This window comes from Jaculus jaculus, chromosome 2, assembly GCF_020740685.1.
Source record: "Jaculus jaculus isolate mJacJac1 chromosome 2, mJacJac1.mat.Y.cur, whole genome shotgun sequence".
Taxonomy (NCBI): domain Eukaryota; kingdom Metazoa; phylum Chordata; class Mammalia; order Rodentia; family Dipodidae; genus Jaculus; species Jaculus jaculus.
Genome location: NC_059103.1, coordinates 28,537,849 through 28,559,738, shown reverse-complemented (window position 1 = coordinate 28,559,738; position 21,890 = coordinate 28,537,849). Strand labels below are relative to the sequence as shown.

General features: G+C 38.0%; 1 protein-coding gene across 14 annotated transcripts in view; it reads right to left on the bottom strand.

The window, feature by feature from the left end:
- The window catches only part of Ptprm (protein tyrosine phosphatase receptor type M), an 849,143-nt gene that overhangs the window by 337,157 nt on the left and 490,096 nt on the right, over nucleotides 1–21,890 (bottom strand). For all 14 annotated transcript variants that reach the window (XM_045144750.1, XM_045144751.1, XM_045144752.1 and 11 more), the window contains 2 exons: nucleotides 16,357–16,558; nucleotides 12,726–12,828 (listed from right to left, as the gene is read on the bottom strand). In XM_045144750.1, coding sequence (XP_045000685.1) covers nucleotides 12,726–12,828; nucleotides 16,357–16,558 — 305 coding nt within the window. The remainder of the gene's footprint in view (nucleotides 1–12,725; nucleotides 12,829–16,356; nucleotides 16,559–21,890) is intronic.

Genomic DNA, 21,890 nt, shown 5'->3' with positions numbered 1-21,890 from the left:
TTTATGCTTTCAGCTTATAAAGGATTTTCTCATGTTAACCCTTTTGTCACATCTGCGAAAGAGGCAGGACACATATTTGATATCAATTGTATAAAGGAAAAATGAGCATTTTTAAGGTGTTACAGTTTGAAGCTGAAATTGTCCCCATAAGCTTATGTGTTCCCAGCAGGTATCACTGTTTTGGGAGGCTGTGGAACCTGTAGGAAGTGGGGTCTGCCCGCTAGTGGAGGGCTCTAGGGGTGGGCGCTTAACAGTGATGGTTAGCCTTTCCTGCTTCCTAGCCAGCTGCCATGTGAGCAGCTGCCTCATGCTCCAGCTCACAGGGACTGAACTGGAGCACTGCCATGACTTCCTTGCCATGATGGACTATACTCTTGAAGCAGGGGCCAAAACAAACCTCTTCTCCTTTCAACTGGGTCTGTCAGGCATGTGGTTATAGCAACATAAAAAGTAACTAGCATATAGGGTGACCCGAGGTCACATAATTAGTAAATGACACAGCAGAGCTACAAACATAGGGCCCAGGGCAAGTGTTCTTTGTTTAAAGTGAGCTTCCTCAAAGATTAAGGTGGATAAATTGTTTCTATCTGAAAGAGGGCAAGTTCTGGAACATCCACTCAGCTCATCTTAATAATATTCTATGTGGATGTCATATGACCCCATGCATCTCCTTTGAGCCCCAGCTCCACTGATTGATAACGTATGTAAAGCCAGTTCTACTTTTACCCCAGTAATTTTTTAAGTCACTGTTTGCTGCCTGTCTGTCTTTCTTTCTTCTTTCATTTTTTGCAAGGCAAAGTTTTTTTGGGTAAAAATAAAGAATAGGAAGAAAGCTGGTTCATCAGGAATGCATCCCAGACTTAGGGATCTCAGGATGCAGCAAAGTTACGCATTTTTTTTTTATAAAACAATAAAAACAGGCAAACCAAATACTTATTGGGCTTTGCACAAAAACAGGATGGGCAATGAAGAGGTAAAGTTCATAGGATGGTCTGCAGTGGGGCTAGCATCTCCAGACAGTGCAGTAACTTTTGAGTGAGCTGGGCAAGAAAGGAAGTGGACAAGGAAGGGCAGTGAGCCTAGTGAAGGCCCCAAAATTAATCACTTGGGTCATACCTCAGAGGAAGGTGGAAATGAGTGAGAGAAGAAGAGGGTGTTAAGGTATATATGAGAGTGGTAGTTAGAAGACAGGGTACCGGAGGAAGGAAAACAAGAGGAGATTCTATTTTAAAAATCATCAAAGGGCTCAGAGACTATAGCAGAAGAGTGGATAGAAGAGTGAACAAGTCAAATGATGGGAGGAGTGCTAAGGAATGTTGTCTTCTAGACACAGACTGCTTGTTGCATTCTCACAATGACTGCACAAGACCTGTATAACATTGAGTTCATCAATTGCTTTTTGTGGACAATGGACGAAGGCAAGGAAAGAAAAAGACATAAACGGAGCAACAAAGAAGAAGGTTTAATGGAAGGGGTAGGTGGAAGGGATCTAAGAAGGGTGTATGTGTGGGGGGGTATCTAAGCTTTTGTTTTTTTAAGAGAGAGAGAGAGAGAGAAGGGGAGGGAGAGAGAGTGTGTGTGTGAGTGAGTGTATGGACATTTCAGGGCCTTTTGTGGCTGCAAATGCACTCTAGATGCAAGCCTCACTTTCATATGTAGAAAACACCCTTAAACAACTGAAGCCATCTTCCCAGCCTAATGTAAACTTTTTAGACTAAGTTTTTCTTTTAATTTTGATTTAAAAAGTGATTGATGGGATAAAAGAGAAAAAAAAATACCCAAGGCAAAATAAACAAAATGGTCTTGAATAAAACTTGAATGCTTTAGTAGTATCTCTTTCCCTGTCTGTGGTGCAGTTTTACTTACCAGTGGCATGAAAATATTAAATTTCAGAAATGAAGAATTCATAAGTTTCAAAACGTGTACTATTCTGAATAGTGTGACAAACTATTGTACTATCTGACCTAGGAAGTATGCCCATTAGTTTCTTAGTAACTGTCTCGGTTAGTAGATTACCTGTCAAACTCAGTGTTTTGGATGAAGTGACCCTTACTATATTTACTAAGGGTCCTCATGTACAATAGTAGTAATGTTGGCAATTTTAACCAGTTGCATTGTTCTAACCATCCTATTCTGGGATTAATGTTAGTATATTTCTGCACTTGATTTATCAAACTTTTAGGTATGTACAGATGGGCAAAACACAGTACAGGTAGCATTTAATATGACCCATGGTTGCAGGCAATTACTCATCTGGGAAGGTGTCTAGCAACATACCTCCCAAATGTAAGAAGTAGTCATTATACTAATGTCACTTCTAGCATGTCTTGTGGGGGTGTGGCCCCCTATGTAACTAGATGCTAGAGGCCTTGTATATTAGAGGGAGTCTGAATTATGTGAAGGACAATATGAAAGTGCCTGCAGGAGGTGTGGAGCATGGACAGAAGATGTCAGATAGGCAAAAATGAGGACTGAGGCAGTCACTGACTTGTATGATGGAAGGGAAAGAAGAAAAAGCATGTGGGGATGTCTTAAGTGACCTCAAGAGTTGAGAAAAAAGAACTGCAGGCCTGAAAGCACACAGTGAACTGCTCAATAGGGCCAGGATTGTGACAATAGCATATTTGAAATAATCTTTTTTAATTTCTCTTCTCATAAAAAGTAAATAATTGATTGAGTCAAGGGTAAAGACAGTATTCTTTTATGTCCTATATTCTATGAAAGGGTCATGATATCTTTTATATAGGGATAAAAATATAAGTTCAAACATCTACTTGACCCTGCCATGTCTGACAAGTCAGACTTGAGGCCTTGGACCATTGGCTGCTTATCTGTAAAAGTTTTCAGGTGATAATTACTACTGAATGTAAGAAAAGGATGAGGTTCAATGCCCTAAACTTTTGCTGCAAACTTAATTAGGTTGGAGGAACTGAATGATATTCAGAAATCAAATGATGAAAATCCTTTTGCAATCTTTTGCATTTCCCATCACATTTAAATACACTAGCCTAAGAAAGGAGTCCCTGACTGTCCAGACTGAATCCGTAAATTCAGATGCTGTTCATGAATGCTAGACAATCCTCACATGTCTATTTTCAATTTTGTTAACTAAGACGGTTGCTATTTGTGTTCCTTTGACTTCTCTTATGGGAGATATCTTTTAAACTACTCTACCTAATGAACCTCCTACCACATTCTAAGGTCCTGGGTGGTCACTTCTAATTCTGTATTTGGATTTTAACTTTTTTTTTTTTTTTTAAAACACATTCTTAGGAATGACTCTTGGTTCCCTTGTGGAAAGTCCCTCTTTCAAGAACAGGCTTGGATACTTGCTTGTTTTTAAATAGCAGTGATCAGAATCATAACACGACAGCGTGAAGATTAGAAGTTCACTAGAGGTATGTGGAAAATGAATGGAGAGCAAACGAGGAATACTGAACAGTCAACTCTAAAGCCTCCTGTCACACATGGAAGTATGAGGCAGGCTGAGGCTTGTAACTGGACAAGTGGATTTAGAGAGTGTGATGTGACTTACTAAAGACAGTATTTTCATGCTGCCAGCGGGATAGAACATGGTAGAGACAGTTGAGAAGTGGAACTGGAACACACATCTGTGAGGACAACACAAATGAACCATGATGCAATGTTGAAATACTAAAGTCCCCTCACTAATCTTTTTACTTCCTAACAGCTTTAAAAATTCACTGAATTAATTAAGTAGCTAAAAACCGAACACAGGTAGGCATTCCGAAGATAACACAGCACATAGTTAAGCAAAGGGCTTAAGATAAGTGGAAAGAGTAGCACTAGGTATACTTGAGTAGTCTCACAGTAAATTACTGCATTGTGCCTGTATTTATAAGTCCTGGTTGATCGTATGTTTTGCTGAAGAAAGTAATAGAAAGCAGACCTTATTGCACATCTTTGACCACTCTCCCTAAAACTAAAGCAAAAAAAAAAAAAAAAAAAAAGAATCGGGCTGGAGAGATAGCTCACTGGTAAAAGCACTTGCCTGCAAAGCCTAACGACCAGGGCTTGACCCCCTGTATAAAAAGCAAGATGCACAAAGTGACACATGTAAGCCAGATGCACAAGTGGCACATGCACATCGAGTTCATTTGTAGTGGCTGCAGGCCATGGTGTGCCCATTCTCTGCAGCAGCTAGAAGTCCTGGCATACCCATTCTCATTCTCTCTTTTATCTCACTTTTTGCTTGTAAGTAAGTAAATAAATAAATAATATTTTTAAAAATTAAGCAAAAGAACAGATTCCAGAGAAGGTACCATAAAGTTGGAGAGGAGGGCAGAGCAAGAACCTCCCCAAGGCACTCCTAAGCTCAGACATACTGGACTAGCTATTACCAGCTATACACAAATGACTTTATTGGTTTTAAAAAAAACCCTTAGGGCTGGAGAGATGGCTTAGTGGTTAAGCACATGCCTGTGAAGCCTAAGGACCCCGGTTCGAGGCTCAATTCCCCAGGACCCATGTTAGCCAGATACACAAGGGGGCACATGCGTCTGGACTTCGTTTGCAGTGGCGGGAAGCCCTGGTGCACCCATTCTCTCTCTCTCTCCCTCTCTCTCTCTCTCTCTCTGTTGCTGTCAAATAAATAAATAAACAAAAAAATTAAAAAAAACCCTTATAGTCTTTATGCACATGTTAATTTTTAAAATTTTATTTTTATTTATTTATTTGAGAGAGAGAATGAGGCAGAGAGAGGGAGAGAGAGAATGGGCACACCATGGCCTCCAGCCACTACAAATGAACTCAATGTGCATGTGCCACTTGTGCATCTGGCTTACATGGGTCCTGAGGTATCAAACCTAAAACCTTTGGCTTTGCAGGCAAATGGCTTAACTGCTAAGCCATCTCTCCAGTACATGTTATTTTAATACTTCAAAAAGTGAACATGATATAGAAGTCTCTGTCAAAATTTTCTAGAAAGCCTCTAAATCTTAATGGAATACTCCTAGAGCTTCATCCTTCAACCTCTCTGGAATCAACAAATGCCATTGAGAAGATCCAGAAATCCCTGACAGCAAACAGTGTAGTTGTTAGAGTTTTACAAATAAGACAATAGGCTGTCAATGCAAGCCACTTGCAACTTTTTGGGGATCTGGGTTTAAATGAAGACTATAAATTATTCCACTTTTAATATTTAGAGATGCTCCAGATAGATGGGAGAAAGTACCTGCCTAGTACTTTCTTGAATGTCAGTGGAAAATGAGCTCTGCTTTCCTGTCTCCCTCCTTCAACCTTGATGAATGGCTTCTGGCAGGCTGTTCACTTTAGAGATGCAGTCAGGTATAACACATGGTCTCCACCATAAATGACACTCGAGGGCTTTGCTGTAATCTGCAGTTCCAATCCCACACATTAATCTTTTTGGAGACAAGTATGGGTTCCTTTGGGGATTGCAGGAACTTTGAGAAGTATGATTAAAAACTTAGGTCTTACTGACTATAGGCAAGAATTAGCCATAACCATCCTCTAAGTGGACTGCCAGCTTTTGGCATTCCTTTAGAAGTCAAGAGCAGCATTTCATACATTGAAACACCATGGACATTCATTCCTTGGCTTTGTAGACATATGCAAACCCATGAAATGATCATTTCAAATGGGGCTGGCACAGGCTCAGGGCAAAGTAGTCAGGCAGTGCTGCAGAAGGAAGGGTCAGACAAGCAAAAGGGAAGAGATGGCAATGGTTCTCCTGAAGAACAGATTAATAATGCCACATATTTTGTTCTTTCTGGAAACTAGAATTTAAAAGTATTCATATCACACATATTCCCTGAATAATATTTCAGTACCTTGGCCACAGAGATACCTCCTCTTCAAGGACCTGGCTGATCTTCAGCTTAGCTGACCCTACTTTGTGCTGACCTCTCCTCACTCTGACCATTCCTTGCACCAACCACTTTTTGCACTGACGACTATCTGTGCTGACCATTCCCTGAGCAGGCCATCGGTCCTAGGAAAGAACACATGACACTCTCTCTTCCACCTAAATTGATAGGCCTGGAAGAGGAGAGCGCTGAATTTTTTTCTCTGTAGTGCTAGTGAGTGCTAAATAATCCTAACAGCATTTGAAACGATAAGGTGACTATCCTGGTGTTGGCAAGGTAAGAATGCTGAAGTTCAGGATGGCTATGAAATCTGTAATGATCACCTCACTACTTATAGAAAGCTTGAATCTGAGACTCTGTTTCTTGAACTTGAGAGTGCATCCTTTCTGTACTTTAAGGTACTCATTTTAAGTATCAGGCTCATAATTTATATGATCTACAGTGTTGAGAAATTCTTTGAATATTAGAAATTTTCTCCCTAAACCTTTAAACACAGATATTAGGAATGTTAATGCTTCTAATACTATGGAAATCATCATGGAGTTTCACCCCCAAAATTAAAAATACATCTGCTATATGTTCCAGTTATAGCACTGCTGGGCATATATCTGAAGGAAATGAAAAAAACAATTGTAAGAGATAGCTGGACACCTATGTTTACTATGGCACTACTCACAACACTCTGGAATCAGCCTAGGCATTGATCATGAGATGAATGGGTAAAAATGCTATAGTGCTTATACACAGTGCAACATTATTCAGCCATGAAAAGGACTGAACTATGCCATCTGCCAAAAAAGCAAAAGGAATAGATAGTACTAGAGAGCACTATGACAATGAAATAAGCCAGACACAAGAAGACAAGTGTCACACATTCTCTTTCATATGTAGAAACCAAAAACAAGAAGAAATTGATCTGAAAGTAGGTGAGGGGCTATTAGAGAAGAAGAAGAGAGAGTGAGAGATGGAAAGGGATGAATGATGAAAGTACAATATATGCCAAGAAATACCACAGTGAAACCTTTTAATTTGTTCAATTAATATGCATTAATTATTGTGATATACAAAAGGAAAAAAAAGATAAGTTTAATTTCTTTAATCTGCCAAAGTAGGGGACAGTGAGTCTGTCTACTGAAAATCCTATGATGCCAAGCTCCTGACAGGATCTTATATTTTAGGCAATGATAATGAAGACCTGAATATTAGTCACAGACTGAGGAGCTTTTAATTAGTTTGAAGCAAAGCATTGTTTAGATCTGGAAGTCATATACTGGTTCACAGCAGGTTAATTTAAATGAAGCTACTTTCAAATTGCTATTTCAAATTCATGAGGATCAGTAATATGTACATATTAAGATAAACTTTGCACTGTCAGATTTTATTCTACATGATTTTATTTTCTCTCACAAAGTATTTGACATTCTATCAAGAACACACAATAAAGGGATATACTTCTTTGTGTGTAAATAATAAGAAATAAAAAAAAGTTTCCATATGCATAATTGTTTCATCATAGTTAGGATCAAACTATAAAACTAGTCTGATTAAGACAGAAATTCTAGAATCTAGGAGATTAATTCTAACATAAACATAATGTTTGTGTTGCCCTAAAATGGTATGCAAGTCACAAATACCTGTACTTTAAGAAAACGGGGGATGAATTAGAGTCATAAGGAGTAAGCAGAACATTAAACTTCCTTTGCTGACACAAGTGGCCTATCTTCCTGGATCTTACTACGTAGGCCACTTTGTGAATTTAATCATACTGCAAACAGATGTTTCCTTTGCTTGAGAAGATAGTTGCCACAATTAGGTAGTAATTGAGGGATCAATACAGAATGAAGCCTGCTCTTTCTTAAGAGTTGTTGTATAGACTTGGAGCCAGTAGAGAATTTATTACTCAGAAGATTAATTCCCATGCATGAATAGCAACATACAATCAAATTTTAAAATGCATATTAATATTCTTATTTGTGCAGATGTGTATGCATGCCAGGGCTTATTGCCATTAGAAATGAATTCCAGATCCATGCACCACTTTGTGCACCTGGCTTTATGTGGGTTCCATGAAACTGAACCTGGGTCCACAGAATAGCAAGCAAATACCTTTTACCATTGAGCCATCTCCGCAGGCAAGAATCCATTTTAGAAATCAGCATTTACTGTATTTGTGATTCTGCTCATGGAGGCAATTGTAAATCCTAAATTTGGTTTTCATATAAAATCAGATTTCTCAAACAGCAGATTTGAATATGACACAAATAAGAGGTAGAGGATCAGGGACAGTCTTGTAAATAGAAACAAAACAATGACTACCAGTTTGGCTTCAGGAAGGCTACAGCAAGAGCAAACAACATTTAGCATGGATGAAGTACGGTCTGAAGTATTGTAAATACACGACTTCATTTAACCTTTAGAGAACTCTGTAAAGGTTGGCATGCTCAACAAAGATAGTGCCAATGAAATAAAAATCTTCCTCAAACTCACAAACGTAAGGAAAGAGAAAGGGGTTGTTGGCATTTTAATGTTTTAAAAATATCTAGTACATAACCTCCAACCTTCAAACCACAGTCATGTCCATACCAACAACTAATTTTCATCATAGGAAGTGTCTTCAAGTGAAGTGAACCTGTATCTCCTAAATTTCTCTTAAAATCACAACCCCTCCTGTGTTGTGTCCCTTCCCATTTGACGTAACTTAGGATTGCAGACACTTCTGTTCTGAGTCTCTTTAACAGACATGTGGTTATCTGATGGCTAGCTGGGGACATACAGAAAGGCTGAGACCTACTGGAGAAACAATCTCATTTCCTGCTTAGCCCCAGGATCAGATCAAATTTACCAAGAGTATCATATATTTCCAAAAATAAAAACAGTTGCTTAGCTGCCAATTTTCCCTGCATATGAGCATGTGTGTACACATGCATGTGTGGGCACACATATGCACACACATATAGGCACAAGCACATGAATAAATAGACACAGATACATATTGACATACACACACATACACACATATACAAAAGGAAAATGAAGGCCTTTTTGTTATCATAAGAAAAGGAAAACAATCTATATAAAGCTTATCCTCTTTTAGAGTTGTTTCTGCTCTCCTATTTACAGTTTTCTGGGCAAAACTGTGTCAACATATAATGAACAATGGAGAGAAGAGAGAAATGAGTGATTTTGAATGAGTAAAAGAAAATTAAGCTTTTCCCTGTCTTATTAAAGAAAAAAATGCATCAATGTATGGTCACTAAAATTCTATTCTTGATGCTAGTTTACTCGCTGGTATAATGGAATTTTTTTGCTCTTCCTGGCCTTCTCTGGATTTAAATAATTTTCTGCGACAGTGCAGATATATTGATCAATAAAAAGGCAACAATCATTTACATTGAGAGTAGAGAGTAATTCAAGAATCAGCCTTAAACAAGCTGAGTGTTTGTAGTAGAATCAATACACAGCCAACTCACCTAGTGACATGCGTAAATGAAGTAGAAATGAGTTTTCAACACCAATGAATAAGGATCAAAGAAAAATCAAATCAATTGAAGGAATGGTCTTGGCGATGGCACAATGGCAGTATTTTTTGAACATATATAGTTTGCAAAACCCAGGGAAACAAGCAGATGTTCATTTTCTTTCCCACTTTTGTCTAGTGTGTGTATTCTCATCTGGGAAACAGCTTTTGTATGTGGTTTGATTACATGTGCATTTTGCAAATATCTAGATGTGTTTGAATGTTTGAAACTACATTATGGCTTTATGCATTAGGTCCATAGGATTCCCTAATCAGACTTCTTATTTTTCTCCAAAAATTAATGAAACTGAGAATTTTAATACACTCCATTCAATTTGAAGGGATAATGATTCCCCCACCAAAAAAACCCTAATTTCCTAGCTATATTGGGCTTCCATCTTTCCAATAGATAATCCATCTCATTATGTTGCATAAGATAATGATTTTTGAAGATAGTATTTTCTGCAAATACAAAGAATAAAGTCTTGACAGGTAAGGCTGAGATAATTTCCTCTCTCAAGCATGTGCCAAAGATAATGTCCCCACTCTTAAGACAGGCATTCTGGCCCTCGAAGAGGTATTTATATGGGGTTCCTTATTGATTTTGATTCTACCATTATGGATTTGGATGATGAAGACATGTAATGAGTTTATTAATCTCAAGATGCTAACACAGTGAATGAACCCATAATAGACACAGAGGCCAAAGTGACCCTGGCAAATTCATGTAGTGCTCAGACAAGAAAAAAGATGATGTTTAATAAAAGCAGATGCATGAAGAAAATGGAAATGAGGTTGTTTTGACAACTGTGGACAGGGTAGGACAAAGCAAACTCAAATATTACTAGCCTTAAGAGAGCTGGGACTAATGAAAGTAAGGTAAGCTACAAGGCATTAAGTATGTATTTTGGACTGTGACAAGAGTTTGAATCTTCTTTGTCTCATTTTTTAAAATGTAGATAATAATAGAAAGCATAATGGTATCTACAACTGACTATCAAGATCCTAATATCTCCAAAAGCAATGAGAAATGTGCAAATGTAAACTATAACCAAACAACTTCTCAGCAAGGCAGCTGACAAAAATTCGAGCCATAGTTTGTAAGGTATCAGGTATTATTTCAAAGTCAGGGAAGGATCTTTCAAAGAGAAATTACCTTGAATCGGAGACAAAAAGATCTATACAAGAAATCTGAGTGAAAGAGTTTGGAGGTAAAAGCAGCAATAAGAGATAATGGGAAACAGCTTGCAGAAGAATACAAGAAAATAGGAATAACTGACTGTTGGAGAGCAGACGAGAACTTCTGCTTCCTTCTGTTTGGAGGAATGACCTGGGTGATCTTTCTTTGGTTGTGATGCTTCTCAAGAAAGCCAGTGACTGGACTATGAATATTGCTGAGTTTAACTACTGTGAATTTAGTCAGAAAATAAGTGACATTCCCAAGCCTGTGGCCTGAGCATTGCTTTTGATTTAGTAGAAATTCAGCTTTTAAAGTGAAAAAGAGTCTGACCTATAGACATAGGTATACTTGAGCCCTAGGCAGCAACTGAAAAAATGTGTGTCTCAGGTCAATCACATTAGCATCACCCCACCACACTGTCCACAAAATAAGCAAAGGAGTTGGGGAGTGGCAAGAGAAACACATCTCCACCAGTGACACCATTGCAGAGGAAAGCTTCTACATTGCAGTGTTCTTCCTGATTGTATGTCTGTGCACCTGTGGCTGCCAAGCAGACATGCCTGTGAGATTAACTACAATACAGAATCTAACAGACTCACAGCAATTGCTTCATAGAATTTTCAAATAAAAATTCCCATGATTCTACTCTAATCTGATTTTACTGGCAACCAATACTATTTTCCTGTGAATTTGGGCTTTATAAACCAAGGCTTGCATATATTTTGTCAAGTAGTCAAACAGTTTGCTCTATGATACAGCAGTGAAAATGTGATTAAATACAGAAAAATTTTAAAAAATATTTTATTTACTTACTTATTTGCAAACAGAGGGCTACAAAGGGTGGGAGAAGAGAGAAAGTGTGAGTATGGGTGCACAAGGCGTCTAGCCACTGCAAATGAATTCAAGATGCATGTATCACTTTGTGCATCTGGCTTGTGTAGAGACTGGGAAATCAAACCCAGGTCGTTAGGCTTTGCAGGCAGCATCCTTAACTACGAAGCCATTTCTCTAGCCACTAAACAGTTTTATAAAATTTGTGTGTGTGTGTGTGTGTGTGTGTGTGTGTGTGTGTGTGTGTGTGTGTGTTCCAGGGCCTCTTACCACTGACATCAGGCATACAGCTTACATGGGTAGCTTTGAGATTGAACCCTGAGCAGCTAGGCTTTTAACCTCTGCATTTAACCACTGAGCTATCTTCCCAGCTCGTATAGGCATATTTTGAAAGGGTGGTGAAATAAAATACTCCAAAAGAAACACAGAGACAAACTGTACATGTCATGAGTTGTGAAAATAAAAGCTTACTTGGTGTATGCTATTTAGAATAAAATAATACCCCAAAGAGATTCTATCCTAAAGTGAAAAATCAGCATCCCTCTGAAACAAACAAAGTCTTCGAGAAAGATTAATGAGCTTATGACAGGCCCACACTCAGGATTATACTGATGTCCTTTGTTCTTTCTTAGGAAGAATAAATTTATTTTTCTTATTCACTTTGTGATTTTTTAACTATATAAATTATAATGAAATGAGAGATTGAACCTATATGTTGATAATAAACTTAAAACTTTCAAATAAAGATGTGATGGTATTTTCCCATCATTTGTTTCTTTATCCAATTAAGAAAGTACTCTATTCAGTGGCCAACCATGGTGGTGGACGCCTTCAATCTCAGCACTTGGGAGGCAGAGGTAGGAAAACCTCTTTAAACTCGAAGTCACCCTGAAGACTACAGAGTGAATTCCAGGTAAGCCTGGACTATAGTGAGACCTTACTTTAACAAAAACAAAAATTAATCTATTCACTCAAAGCTGCATGATATAAAACCCTAAATGAATAAACATTACTAAACAGCTCACTTAAAGAAGAGCTCAGAATGACCATCTCCATTATACTTGGGAACTAAATTGCACCAAACAGTTAGTTACCATTTGTAAGTAAAACCACCTTATCAAGAGCCTGGAGCTCCTCATTGTCAAACAACAACAAAAAGCACCCATCTGTATTAGAAAAAATAGTATCTCACCCCCTTACTAGGATGACCCTTCACTTTCCATAGTCATTTACTTTAATGATAGCTAATAAAGAAAGGAGGCCCTACAGAACATTTTGTAGAAATCTATATACAACATTTTAGTTTTCTTCTCTCACGAGTCAGTCCATCCCTCCCTCTGCTCCTCACCTGACAGGTGCACCTCTGCTCTGTGCAGGTTTCAGCATGACTGTTACTGTATTGTCAGTTTGATTCAAAGGTGTCTCAAATTCATATGGTGGCATAGAAGGTGCTGGGAAAAAATATTAGATGAGTTAGATGGGAGACTCATTATTTTTTGTCTATCTTCTTGGTTACTTTTCATTGTCTTACAAAAACACTGAGAACCTGGGAAACTTTAAATTATAGGTATCAATGACCATGAACAAGGCTTTTATATATATACACTACCCAGAATAACAGAGGTAGTTGCCTAAACCAACATCTGTTAACTGATCTGTTTGACCCTGAGCTGATGTTGGGAAAGGGCATAAGAGGTGTTAGTGATGTTCTATGTCTCCATTTTTATTCTGGCTACATGTGTGTAACATGCCTTTATAAACACATCAAGCTAATACTATATGCAAATAGGTTATTCACTTTTAAAAATATTGTTTCCTTTAAAATGTATGTTCATAGTATATGTAAATATGCTATTTACTTTATAGGCAAATTTAAAAATAATTACTAGGGTTGTAACAATAAACTTCATAGATCTTCCATTAAAGTCAAAGTTCCTCATGTACCAAAAATCCATTAGCATTTAAAGAGGATGGTGGGAGCCCAAAAGATTTGTTGGAGTTAGTAACAAGTGTGGCCTCTCTGAAACAACATGACCATGGGGCACACAGGGGCCCTGAAAACAGAGCAGTGTAAGTTTGAGCTTCCATTCAGGTATCTCTTAAAACAAGGAAATTAGTCTCTATGGCTACAATGACAGCCTAGAGACAAAGAGCACCAAGAATCACTCTACAGATCTGAGTTCTTTTCCTGATGGGAAAGCTCTTTTTAGATCATTACTGGCCTTCTTTCTTCATATATTGTTATGTTTCATTGTAACATAGTAATAGTACACCTTAGTCATTGTGCCCTTCCCTCTGGACCAGACACATTAACACATGGAACATTAATGTGGGTGGGAAGGGCTGTAGTCTGATAGCACCCAGCCACCTAAGCAGATGTATCTCACCTGACAGATAGCATTTCCTGTAAATATAGTTCTCAACCATCTTACAAAATTAAAAAGCTTTTATGTTACAAATGTGAGTTATTCCTCAGCCCCATCAACCAAATTTTTCTCAGTACTCAAAATTAACTCTAATTTCAAGAAAAATTACCTCCACTTCATCACATAGAATTCCACATTGGTTATGAGTATAATTCTTTTTCTAGGTTCATGAAAGTAGCAAGTAGGGATGGAAACCTTTTCTGTTTTTAATGAGATGTTGCTATGCTTGCCCAGGCTGGCCTTGAACTTTTAGGCTTAAGCAATCTGCTTGCCTCAGCCTCTCAAGTACCTGGAAGACATGGTGGCAGCACTTTTAATGCTATAAAAAGCAGTTACTCTTGATGAGTTTGAATGGGGTAACTAACATGTCAGGTCTCCTTGCTTTTCAATAGAATTACATGAACTCAATGTGAATGGTGGGCAGACTCATATTGGTTGGAAATATTTTTTTTCTAATATTTATGAATAAAGTTAATTATTTTTCCCTAACAGGACACACTCATTATGATAATAATCACTGAAATAAGCTCCCCACTGGGGAAAATAATTAAAATTATTTGGTGGTAATATATAATATATAATATAAAAAATATATATATATGTATATATATATATATATATATATATATATATATATATATATATATATATATTTAATTTAAGCCTCCATGATAAATCATTGCAGTAGACTGTATCATTATAATGGGGTATATTCACTTGTAGAAGACATACATAAAAAACACACCTGATATTCAGATTTTCTTATTCAAGTCCAGTGTCTTCTGCTCATGCATTTATACTACCTATGTATTTTTTAACCTCCCAGAAAACATTCTTTTCCAACTTTGTTTTGTTCCTTTAGCATAATATATGATACTGGAGATCAAATGTATATTGAATTTCCATTCAGGTTTGTGCTTATGAATAGAATCTTATAAATGACTTAGAGAATGTCTTAGAGTATGTCTTAAGTTATAATTGTTCAAAAATAGAACTATAAATCTCTTTATAGAATACTGAGAATATTCTAACTGTGAGGGCTACAGAAGTGGCTCAGGAGTTAAAGGTGCTTGCATTTAAAGCTGAAAGCCTGGGTTTGATTCCCAAGTAAAGCCACATAAATCCAGATGCACAAAATTGTGCATCTATCTGGTTTATAATGGCAATAGGGCCTGGCATGCCCATTCTCTCTTCTCTCTCTCTAAATAATAAAAACATTCTAATTGTGGATATCCCTTTCCTTCTACTCCAAATAAGTTTTACAGACCTAGGAATGAAAGGTAATAAATATAAAAGTTAAGCTGATATTGTTGATTTAACCCTATGTGGTAATTATCCCCCTCCCAACCTTCATATCATCTAGTTTGGATAAAATATGCTCCCAGAACAGTTCACCTTCAGGATCAGGAGTATGCTAATCTCAACAATGGAACAATGGGTAAATTTTGTGGGAAGAGTTATATCCCTAGGGGAGTGCCTTTCCAGGATGTATCTCATCTTCAACATTTTTCATTCATTCTCTCTGAGTCCCAGCCACTAGGAGGTGAGCAGTTTTGATGCACCACACATTTCTTAGTACAATGTTCAGCTTATTCTCAGGTACAAAATGTTGAGGTTAAGCTGCTTCTGAAACTGTGAGCCACAATTAATTTTTCCTCTTTAACTGTTTTTCTCCATGAGGTATTTTGTCATGGTAATAGAAAGCTGATTAACACAACTCCCTACACAACAGTCCAAGTCAAAACTCCAATCTTTTCTCTATTCATACCCAAAGGAAGGGAGTTTAAAAATAAGAAAAGGAATGCATTTGTAGAATTCTTTTGATTGTGTTTATATATCCCATAACAGATGGCAACTTCATTCACTCTAGTCTGAAGTATACAGACATTTTATGCACCAATGAAAACACCCAGAAACATTTCCTAGATTCTGTCTTTTGTTGGATGAAACAATGGATCTGCAACATGAAAAAGTTGGAGGACCCAAGTGCTGAGTACCATCTTATTGTTACCTCTCTGCAGGACAGGGTGCTATCATCTCGAAGCATGTACATGACTTTAAAAAGCAAGACACTGTCACTTTTCTGCATAGTTTAGGGCCCCCAACACTTCTGCTCTTGTGATCAGGTATTGCCACAGTTACAGTACCTCCTGTCTTGTAGTCAAGCCTCCCAAAGCAAACTGCTAACACAGGATGTGGTGGTTTGAATAATATGTTCCCAATAAACTCATGTGTTTTTAATGTTTGGTCCTCAGCTGGTTGCATTTTGGGAGAATAGAAGTGAAGCCAGGTCATTAGACCATTTCTCCAATCCTTGGTGAGGTGTTTTGTCCCAGCAATGAATAGGTAACTCTAACCCAGGAGAAACTCATGCTCCAAAATGGTAAACTGTTTAGAGTATTTCATTTTATTCTAATAGTCTATTTTATACACACAGAGGTGTTCAAATGAACGAAATGAATTAATGTCTCAACTTTCATTCTTAAAAACAAAAAGGAAAGTGTACAAAAATGCCACTTCTGACAAAAGACACAATTCATGACATCATCATACCTGATATTTTGGTGGTGAATTGGTTTGTAGCTGGAGGTCCAAAACCCTTTGCTGTGCTGGCTCGGATGGTAAAGGAGTATGTGGTCCCAGGATACAGGCCAAAAAACAGAAAATGGGTTTCATTGCCCAGTTTGGAAACTCTTCCACTTTGGTTAGATAAATCAATTTCTGGGTCAAAAGAGCTGACTGCTTTGTAGGTGATCTGCAATACAGAAAGAATGGAACATATTTTATCTTTACCTGATGGAATGCCAGGATCTGATGCAGGTCCTGTGAGACCCTCTCCAAGAATCTCTTCTCTGTCAGATCTTTCCAGTTCTGAACCCAGCTAAGGGGTTCAGGAGCTCAGCCCACACTGTTACAGTTGTTACCTTGAAACCTGAGGGGCTGATCACTAGCAGATTGCTAGCAATTTTTGTCAATCAGAACTTTCTGTCATGATGGAGATTTTTTGTTCCTTAATTATTAAGTATGATGGTCATATGTTCCGTATGACTATTGTGAACTTGAAATGTGACTATCTAGTTTAAGGAACTGAAAATTTCAATTAATTTAGCTTTTATTAAATAAAATTTATGTTTAGATTGCCATGACTGGTAGCTGTCCTATTGGGGAGCACAACCGTAGGTATTTACATGATATTTGATGCTTAACATATTCTCATGTTGGATGAGTCTGGAATGTTTGAAAATAAATATGACATAGATGCCTTTAAATTTTACCTTTTCAAGTGATTTTTAAAAGGATTTCAGCATAAGTAGTTCATCAACTATTTGAGTACATGTACTTTAGTGGTGATTACTAACTTCTATTGGTTATAATGACATAATTTCTCAATGTGCCATATTTGAAAGTTTTGAATTGCAAAACTGAGTACTTTTCCTGCTTCTAAATAAGTAAACCTAGTTATAATTTATGTGCATGAACACTAACACTGTTATTATACGTAGTGATAATTGACATTATTTTTTCTTATATTTACACCATGTCATTATAATTAAGAAGACCTTTCAGAAAGAATATTTAGCTTGAATCACCTGAGCTCTGGCAAGGAAATGTTCCTTGTGTATATTAATCACTGCCATGCATGGCACTAACAGAAATATACAGATATGTTGTTAACCCTCTCATAGATCTCCCTTCAGAGGGTGAGGAGACATCAGACCTTTTGCCATGGAGAAGCTCAGAAGTGCCTCCTTAGTGTGCTCCCTTAAAAATCTACTCTGAGCACCCAGAAGGCAGGCAGATAAAAGAAGGCAGATCTGAACCATGGCAGCATAACTGCTACTAAAATTTCATTCATTCATTCACTTATCCATCTTTCCATCCATCCACACACATATGTATTTTCAGATGTCTCTAACAGGCCTAGTTCTGTGTTTTGAAGGGTCTCACTGGTGACTTGGGAGTTTTTAGCTTCTCAGTGGAGTGAGGGCACAGGTAATTCATCAGTTATGATTCTGTGTTACTGTAGTCAGGATGGGCACTGCCTATCAAGACTACTTTATTCTGCTTGCTCACTTTATTGCCTTGGATACAGATTTTAACAGGACACAAATGCATATGTGAAAAAACCCATACTCTTTTGCTTACTGCTTTTACCTGCCTCTCCAGCCATATGTCTGAACACATGACACTATGCTATGTCACCCTCTGTGATACTGGGGTATGTGTCTTTACAACAGCCTCAGCGTCATCCAGGGGCTTCTCTGACACTGCATCTGCTCACAACTGTCACCTCTGAGAGGAGGTCTCTCCATATTCAGATCTGTTGGCTCTGTTCACCCCCTGATGGAATGCCAGTACCAGTGCCAGGGCCAGTAGGTGGACCAGGTACAGACTTCAGGAAGTTAGAAACCTGGACAGAGTGTGGTGAGGCTAGGAGCCTCTATAACAAATAAATGAATCATTTCAAAAGGCTATGTGAGGAAGAAAACACATCTTTTGCCATGATAATAAGAAGCACTGTCTGGAAAAAGGTCACTACGGACATTCAGTAATGGGAACTTGAACTTTGTTAAGGACAAGTGAGGTCATAAACTTGGGGGAAAACCTGAACTCAATCCTCAGTAGTTCCCTAGACCCAGGGAATGAATAGTCAAAAGGTCTGAATAACCAGGAAATGTTCACTGTATGTATTAATCACTATAGTACATGGCACCAACAAGTTACAAAAATCTGTTGTTAACGCTCTCAAACAATTCCCTTCAGAGGGCAAGAGGGGGAACTAGGAGTACACCATGGTTAGTTCTGTACCCCAAGATAAAAGTTTTTGATACATGGAATAGGGAGCCTTTGAACATTTTAAGTGTGAAAACCAAATAATCTTTTTTTTTTCCTCATAAAAAATTTCATCTTAACTGCTAGGTAGAACTTAGATTTGACTGTCTGAAGGAGAAAAGGAGAGAGGGACATCAGAACTGTGGCATAATCTTTTACTAATGCTAGGATAGGGTGACTGAATAGAGCTTCTTAGACTAATGTGGTGGGGGAGGCATCAATAAATAAAAAGTTTGGAACATTTTTGAGTCAAAATAGAAAGACTCCAGCCCTAGACTATACTATGGTAAAGGTATAACAATCAAGAGTAGGTATCAGGGCTGGAGGGATGGCTTAGTGGTTAAGGCATTTGCTTGCAAAGCCAAAGGACCTAGGTTCGATTTCCCAGCACCCACGTTAGCCAGATTCACAAGGGAGTGCAAGTGTCTGGAGTTCATTTACAGTGGCTGGAAGCCTTGGCACACCCATTCTCTCTCTCTGTGTTTCTCTCCTTCTTTCTCTTATACGCATGCACACACACACACACACACACACACACACACACACACACACACACACGATAGGTATCACATTTTGGCTTGAGCAAAAGATAGTCCCACTTATTAAAATGGCATGGTATTCCCTCTACAGGCATGGTGAAGGTTCAGCCATTTGGTATGCCTTTTAGGAAATAGAATTTTATGGTACCATTGCCATTTGGGTCTAGATTTGTGTTTCCCGCACCCTCCATTGCCCTCCTCACCCTCCCCACCCATCCTATTGTCTAGTACATGAGATGCTTGCAGGGTATGTAAGGTATCTTGGGTAGATTCAGGTTAGGTGCTGTAGATAGGTGAGACTATGGTGGCGATTTTATTTTTTTCTGTGATTGGGTAAGTTCACTGAGAACGATCTGTTCCAGGTTCAACCATTTTCCCCCAAATTTCAATTTTCTTACTGCTGTATAGAATTCCATTGTGTGAATGGGTATGGCCAGAAGCAAAGATCAGAGAGAAGACTAGGCTGGAATAAGAGATTTGGGGGATCAGCATGGAGATGATGTAGGAATGGTTTAAAAAATAGGAGCATCATGGAGGGAAGCTGTGCACAGTTAATAGGAGCTCAATGCATCTACATAGTGGCCAATGATACTTCCTAAAGAGCAGAGAAGAAGCTAAAGAAAAATCTGGAAAAAGCAAGAAGAGAGAAAGACAGGGGGAGAGTAAGGAGAAATGAGAGAGAAGGAAGAAAGGAGGGAAGGAGGGAGTGATAAAGAGAGAGACAGGATGGTTTTGTTGAGAGTTGAGGAAAGACAGGTATAGGCATGCACTCATGTGAACACAGACACTATGGCAAGTGGGTTCTGTCTCGACCAGCATGGACTACCAAGCAAAGACTTTACCAAGGGGCTGACTATTCCCCTGGTGCTGGTGTTCTTTTATTGCCTGTGGACACATAGTTCCAAGATAAGCTACCCTGGAAGTCTGTTAACTGTCTTTTAGCTTTACCCTTTGATAATTGGTAAGAATTGTGGATTATTCCCCTCTTCCCTTACAAAATACATGCTGATTCCTGACCAAAAAATTATGAATCTTCTTACCTACCCCTACCAAACAAATGTGCATATATGTGTTTACACAGTAGCAGAAAGTTGATGGTTCTTCACCCCTACATTTATTCGCAAGAGCCCTGGGAATTTTAATGCACACAGGCACTAAGGAGACACCCAACTCTAATTCTGTAGCTGGCCATAGCAAGCAGCAAGCAATGAACAGATGCTGGCCTTGGCAGCAGCTTCCAGGTACCACAAAATCCTGCTATGTTCAAATCCACATGTAATGCCTCCCTTTGGCATTGCCCATTTCACTTGTTCATTCAACAAGTAATTACTAAGTGCCTATTACATGCTAGGCATTGGGGAAAGCAGTGGGAAGTTCTCAAAAGGAAAGTTTGAGAAAGGTTTTTTCACCAGCACTGTATTGCTGACTAAGGGTGGATATTGAAATGAAACCCCCGTAAAGAATAATGATGGACCTCTCTTGGGTCCAGGTAATTTTTTAAGCTATCCCAAGACAAGATAAAACTGATACATAAATAAAATGGTGGGTGTTAACTTTAGATGAGAAGGAATAAGCAGTTGCTTGTATTGGATAATTTCTGATATAGGTAAGTGCTTAAAATCTTCTAAAATTATCTTTTTCTTTTCTCCTTAAAGTATCACATTCTAAGCTGAAAGTGTCATAAACAGCCAAAATGGAATGACATTTTAAAGAATTGGAATCTTCTGTGGAGTGTGAGTTGATGGTAACTGTAGCCAGCATAAAATACAGGTCTTTAATTTAGGTCTGAGCCATTTACTCTGAGAACACAAAGGAATGGCTAATTAAATCTGATTTCAGGGCTGGTAAGGACCTAGGGTACTTCACAAGAAAGTAAAGTATTTGAATGAAATATTGAAAGACCATCGGAATTATACCACTGGAGGAGAGTGGAAGGGCACAGAGGGACATCAACCACAGTAGAGTAGTGTGATAATTCAATACTTTCTTGGAGAAAAGAAAATTTTATATCCATGGCCCATTAAATCCAAGAGCAAAACACTAAAGGATGAAGTATTGAAGGTAAATGAAATTATATTGTGAGGGATACTGAACACTGAAACCAGTTTGCTAACATGACCCCTTAATTCTTTCCCCTTCTACACGATCATCTACCTCAGTCAATGGTAATCAATCTTGCCCATCATCCAGGCTTGTGATCTAGGAATGATTCAACTCTTAACATGTCAATGTCTTTATCAACTGTCAAGTTCAGTCCATTCCACTGTACTTTGCACCTTATGAAAATTGTACTTTCTATGCTATTCACACACTAAACTGAGTACTTGAGTCTAGTTTTGACTTAATTCTTTCCATAGTTTTTGAGTGGACAGTTAATCCTAGCAGAGAAAATGAGTTATCTTTCATATTTCCTCTTGTTCCAATATTTTATACACAATAACTGTTCAAAGTAACCTCCTGATGTATTACTCTCATGATCAGGTGTCTACAATTTACTTACTAGGCTGTTGAGAGAGAAAAGTAGTGAAGATCAATGCAAATAACTAACCTATGCCCTTATGTATTTCAGTGTTATTACTGATAAACTTGTAGAAAGAGATTTCACATAAAATGTTTCAATAATGATACTTTTAAATTGCTTATAGTTGAGGTTGCAGAAAATATATGTATCTATCAAAGTCTATGTATGTGTCCTTTTCATCATATCATCAGTTA